At 35.9% G+C, this 5193-nt stretch overlaps 1 protein-coding gene across 1 annotated transcript in view; it reads right to left on the minus strand.

The window, feature by feature from the left end:
- Positions 1 to 238: 238 nt before the first annotated feature.
- RND3 (Rho family GTPase 3) overlaps positions 239 to 5193 on the minus strand; it is a 20592-nt gene continuing 15637 nt past the window's right edge. The window contains exon 5 of the mRNA XM_019554135.1: positions 239 to 5093. Coding sequence (XP_019409680.1) covers positions 4842 to 5093 — 252 coding nt within the window. The 3' untranslated portion in view covers positions 239 to 4841. The remainder of the gene's footprint in view (positions 5094 to 5193) is intronic.

Below are 5193 nucleotides of genomic sequence, written 5' to 3' on the forward strand. Positions count from 1 at the left end.
TACTTCTATACATACCATTAGCCACAGAAATTCCATCTGAAGAAAGCAACTCTTCTTTCAATCATTTTCCTTGGTTTAAAATGTAGAGTGAATTATGCAAGTTACACGGATTTTTATAAAATAGTGTCTTTACAAAGCACATGGTTAAGCTCCTGTTCCCAGAATTGGTTTTTTGGAATTGTAGTTCCAATATTGATTACAATTCTTTTTTTACGTGTGAAAATTATACTTAAAAAAAGAGAGAGAAACCAATAGCTTTTATTGTATATTCATTACAGAAATGAAAGAAAATTAACAAGGGAAGCAAAAGAACACACAGCAAAATCTATGGACTGTAAAGTACAATAAGGAGGCTTTCAAATATCTTAGAAACTAAAGAAAATCTAACAGTCGTACTGGATGGAAATGGCAGCATTGTCAAATGATGGAGAAAAGGCAGAATTATTCAATAAATTCTTTTGTTCTGTATTTATATCAAAGACACATGATATATTCATATCATATGATAAAGAAATATTTTCCAATCACACCTTATATCAAGGGGTTTAGAAAAAACTGGCTAGAGAGCTCTCTGTATTGGTAATTGTGATTTTCAGTAAGTATTGAAATGCTGGGGAAATTCCCATGGACTAAAAGTTAATGTGACAGGTTTTGGAAAGGGTAATCAGGGTGACATAGGTAATTATAGGCCTTTTAGCCTAACATTGATACTGAGAAAAATAATGGAACAGTTGAGATGGGACTGGATTAATAAAGAATTAAAAGAGGGTAATATAATTAATGCCAATCAAATGGATTTATGGTAAATAGATCTTGTCAAACTAGCTTGATATCTTTTTTTTTTATAGGAGATTACAAGCTTGGTAAATAAGAATAATAGTGCCAGTGTAACATACTTAGCCCTCTGTACAGCATTTGACTGGGTGCAGCATGACATTTTGATTAAGAAACTAAAATAAAATCAAATCATGCGCCACACATTAAATGGATTAGTAACCAGTCAATTATTTTGATTGGCCTTAAAATGTATTTGTATTTGGGGAATTGTCATCAACCACATGTATGTCTACTGAAGTTTCACTAGAACAATTTCTTGATTTTGAGCTATTTAACATTTTTTTCATGATACTGATTCCATTACTGATAAAATCTTCTTAAGACATGGGAACTGGGTTAGGTCACAAGTCACTGATACCAAGTAGTCAGTATCACTTGTTAAGCCAGGTAGAAGCAAGCAGTACATGTTTTTTCATCATCAAAGACATACTATGAGATATACAAGTATAGGTACAGAATGGAGAGGAACTCTGTGATTCTGAAAAGGACTTGAGGTAGAAATCAGCTAAATGTAGGCTTCCAATGACATACTGGTACTGACCAAAAAGGCCAATGTAATCCTTTGATATACAAGCTAGGACTTCTGGGTAGAAGCAGAGAAGTTGTATTACCTTGTATTAGGCATGGATTTGATTTTTCTTGGAATCTTGGGTCCAGTTTGACTCCAGTATTCAAGAAGGATGCTGATAAATTGGAGGGGATTGAGAGAGGAACCATGACATTGATTGAATTGGGAAGTATGCTTTTAGCAATAGATTCAAGAAGCCCAATCAGTTTAGCAAAGAGAAATTTAGGGGGTGACCTGACCACATCTATAAGAACCCACATGGGAAACAAAATTCATGAGTGCTCTTCCATCTATCAAAGATAAAACATAGGTGCAAGCTGAAGCTAAAGTTCAACTAGAAATAAAGCTCAAAGTTTTTTTGACAGAGGTGGTCACTGGAATCTCTATCACTGGATATTTTTGCATCAAGATCAGATGTTTTTGAAAAAACGGATATGTTCTATTTCAAAACAGGAATTTTGGGAAGTTTTATGGTTTGAATTAAGAGTACTCAGTCTGAACAATCACGATGTGTGAATAAAGCTACTGAGTGTCCACCATCTGTGGCCTCATTGCACCACAAGGTCCAGTACAATCTCTCAGCAATAGGAAGCCTTTCTTTTTACGTGGTAATTAATTACTGCTTTTTAAAAATTACTTTTTACGCATTATCAAGCTCGCATCAATTATGCCAAGAAAAAGGTGGGGGCGGGGGGAGAGGGTGGTAGGGAAGACTCATCAAGAACTTTAAGTACCAGCAAGCATAAGCTATTGCTTGGGAGCCCAAAGTGTCCTTGGGAACTTACACAAATTCCTGGCTCAGTTTTTATAGGACTTGAGGAAATAACTGAGAACTGGATTATTTCTTGTTATATGCAGTTCAGAACAACACTCTTGATTAGAGATGTTCCAACTATGATTGGTCCAGCATAAAAAGATTATTAAAAGGAAATGAGAATAAAAGGAACAAGAATTAAGAGATATTACTGGTAACTGCTGCTCTCGCAGAGCTTGGAACATTCTGGATGAAATCTGACCCTTGTAGTCAATGAACAAGACTCTTATGGACCTGCCTGGATTCAGCATTTCTGAAATACCATAAAGGGAAACTTGGAAAGTGAACCTTCCAATGGCAAAATGAACATCATCACAACAAGGGAAGATATGCCTGCCTAATGTTGAAGAAAAATTTGCTTTTATTTAATACAGCACAGCTATTGAAGAATGTGTCCTAAGAGTAAAATATATTAACCCCTTAGTATTGCTAAGAGCAGTGGAGGGAGGGGGAAAAGTCTGCGAAGTTCAATCATACAACATGCAGCAGTGCATGTATTCAGAAGCTCCTTTAAAAACAGATGGATCCAATGATTTCAAGGCTGTAACTTGCGTAAGTTTCCTCCTCTCCCCTGCCCATCCATAACTTTTGGGAAATGTGACACAGTTATGAATGTCATAATTTCAAAGCAGAATGACTTCCGTGAGAGGAAACTAGGATTGATTTCCCCTATGTAGATATGCATGTACTTTAACATGCATGCCAAGTATTTCAGGACAGTACACTCAAGTTGTAATGAACTGTTGTACAGAGGTCACTTTACACTGACTTTTTTATTCAAAGGAAAAAAGATATTTTAATAAATACTGGAGAAACATTAACCAAACATACAAAGTGACTTCAACATTAAAAAAAGTAATGGAATTCCTGTTTTATGACAGTTATAACTTACTTTCTTTTTACAATATTTAAATACAGAAAGCACTTGCCAGCTATTTTGTAATACTGCCCTAAGCATACTGCTGCATCAGTCAGAAGAGTATTATGGTGGTAAAGTGTCTTTTTGTGGAAAATGGTTGGAATGGTAGTTTTCTCTTCTTGCAGAGAAGAAACAAAGTGCTGGTAACACATGGCATTGAGTGTATTCAGTTCCTAAGTCCTTTACCCTGCCACAGCTTAATGGGAACACCATTTTAATACTTCAAAAATGAAGCATTATCATTGGAAACAACGCTTGTCTTCAAACAAGCTATAGCAAACAGTCAGAGCTTACAGTATCCTTTAAGAGAAGCCATGAAGATAATTGGTCACTAAACATCTGCAAGCCATTTTAGAGACTGATTTATTTCATGTAACAGTAGTAATCAGTACGTGAAAAAAACCTGACCAACATTTAACAATCACCACCTGGATATGCACCCATTAGTCCTTTAAGATTAATGCACTATCCAGTTTCCACTGGGGACCCTTTAAGGCGCCACAGTTCTATAGGCCCCATTTCCTCATAGTACTCATTAGGAGAATAATGAAATCTGTACTAAAAAGACGGTCATCCAAGGCATCCCTGTGAAAGTGTATAATATACTAGATATTCTGGTTCACCTGTGTACTTCTATGTTTGTTTAAGTATAATTACAGAGAATCACATCACAGAATAGCACTTCTCCTTTATATGTATGTAGGGCCAGATACTGAGAAGGCCCCAAGCTCCTCCACTCCTGAAGACTACAGAAATTGTGGGTTTTTAAGATCTCACAGCATTGGGCACTAAGGCTGTAAAAATGTGTTTTGAACTAATGATTATTTGTTGCTGTAACTCGTATCACCTTTCATTTGATTTTGCCTACAGTGACATATCCATACAGTACATCGGGACATTACGAAGAGGGATGTCAACATAAAAGATTAAGAGCATCACCACTTTAGTTACCATCACACAATGAACAGAAAAAAATCTTTTCAAAAGTTCTGTAACAGGTAGGTACTTTTTTCTATTTCATTTTAATGTTTGTTGTGGTAGGGCACTGAAAATACTGGTAAGTCTCCAAAGGTCTTCATTAACCACTTGTTCAAATTTAGCTTATGCAGCCATCTCAGGAAGGCATAATTTCAAAGCTTCTCATATGCTGTTTTCCTCTGGGATGACCCATGGGCCTTGATATAATTTCCATTTAAATGATGAGCCAGTAGGAAATTAGATCATATCCTTTGGAAAAACCAAACTCTAAGGTCACAGGGCTAGCTCCTCAATGAAGAGGGTATATTAATGATATCTTTAATTCATTTTTTTAAAAGGAACATTAAAGTATTATTTTAACTAAATCAAAGTAGTAGCCAGGAATAGAGCTTTAAGAAAAACAAACAAAGCACAGTCAAAGACATCTCTCTTCTCCGAGGTGCTACTTTCCCTTACATCGCTTTTTTAGCACATTCAAATATCTTCCTCTTTTGGCATTTCTTCCATGTAACATTTTTTGACACCATCTCATTTAGATCCATCTGTTTTCATTGCTTGGTTTACTTTCTGAATCCCTAAATACAGTCACACACAAAAGGTGAAGAGTATCCTTTAAAGTATTGACTTAAGCTGATGTTCTGTGCCAGTTGGCTGCGTACTTCACTGAGTCTTCACCTTTCCTGAACACACTGTCTCTTCCTCCTTCTTAAGGAAATCTAGATCCTTCACATCACCGTACAACTCTTTGCTTTATCCTTTCGCAAATCTGTAGCTACTGTTGATAGTTCTGGCCTGCCCGGCATGTGTGAAATTCGCTTTGTTGCTCTCTGTGATTTGTTCCGCTTAATATTTTTATTTGTTTTGTTTACACATGCCAAGGTGGCAACATGAAAAATGTCTCTTACGCTGTTTTCTGACTGTAAAGCTGAACATTCAATATAAGTAGCTGCTCCAATCTGTTTGGCCATATTTGCACCCTGTAGGAGGAAAAAAAAAAGAAGAAATTTCAATCAATAGGAAGTTTTCATTCCAAGTAAACCATACAAATTACTCTTTGACTTTTTTTTTTTTTTTTTT

This window comes from Crocodylus porosus, unplaced genomic scaffold (assembly GCF_001723895.1).
Source record: "Crocodylus porosus isolate Cpor-Errol unplaced genomic scaffold, CroPor_comp1, whole genome shotgun sequence".
In the NCBI taxonomy this organism is placed as follows: domain Eukaryota; kingdom Metazoa; phylum Chordata; order Crocodylia; family Crocodylidae; genus Crocodylus; species Crocodylus porosus.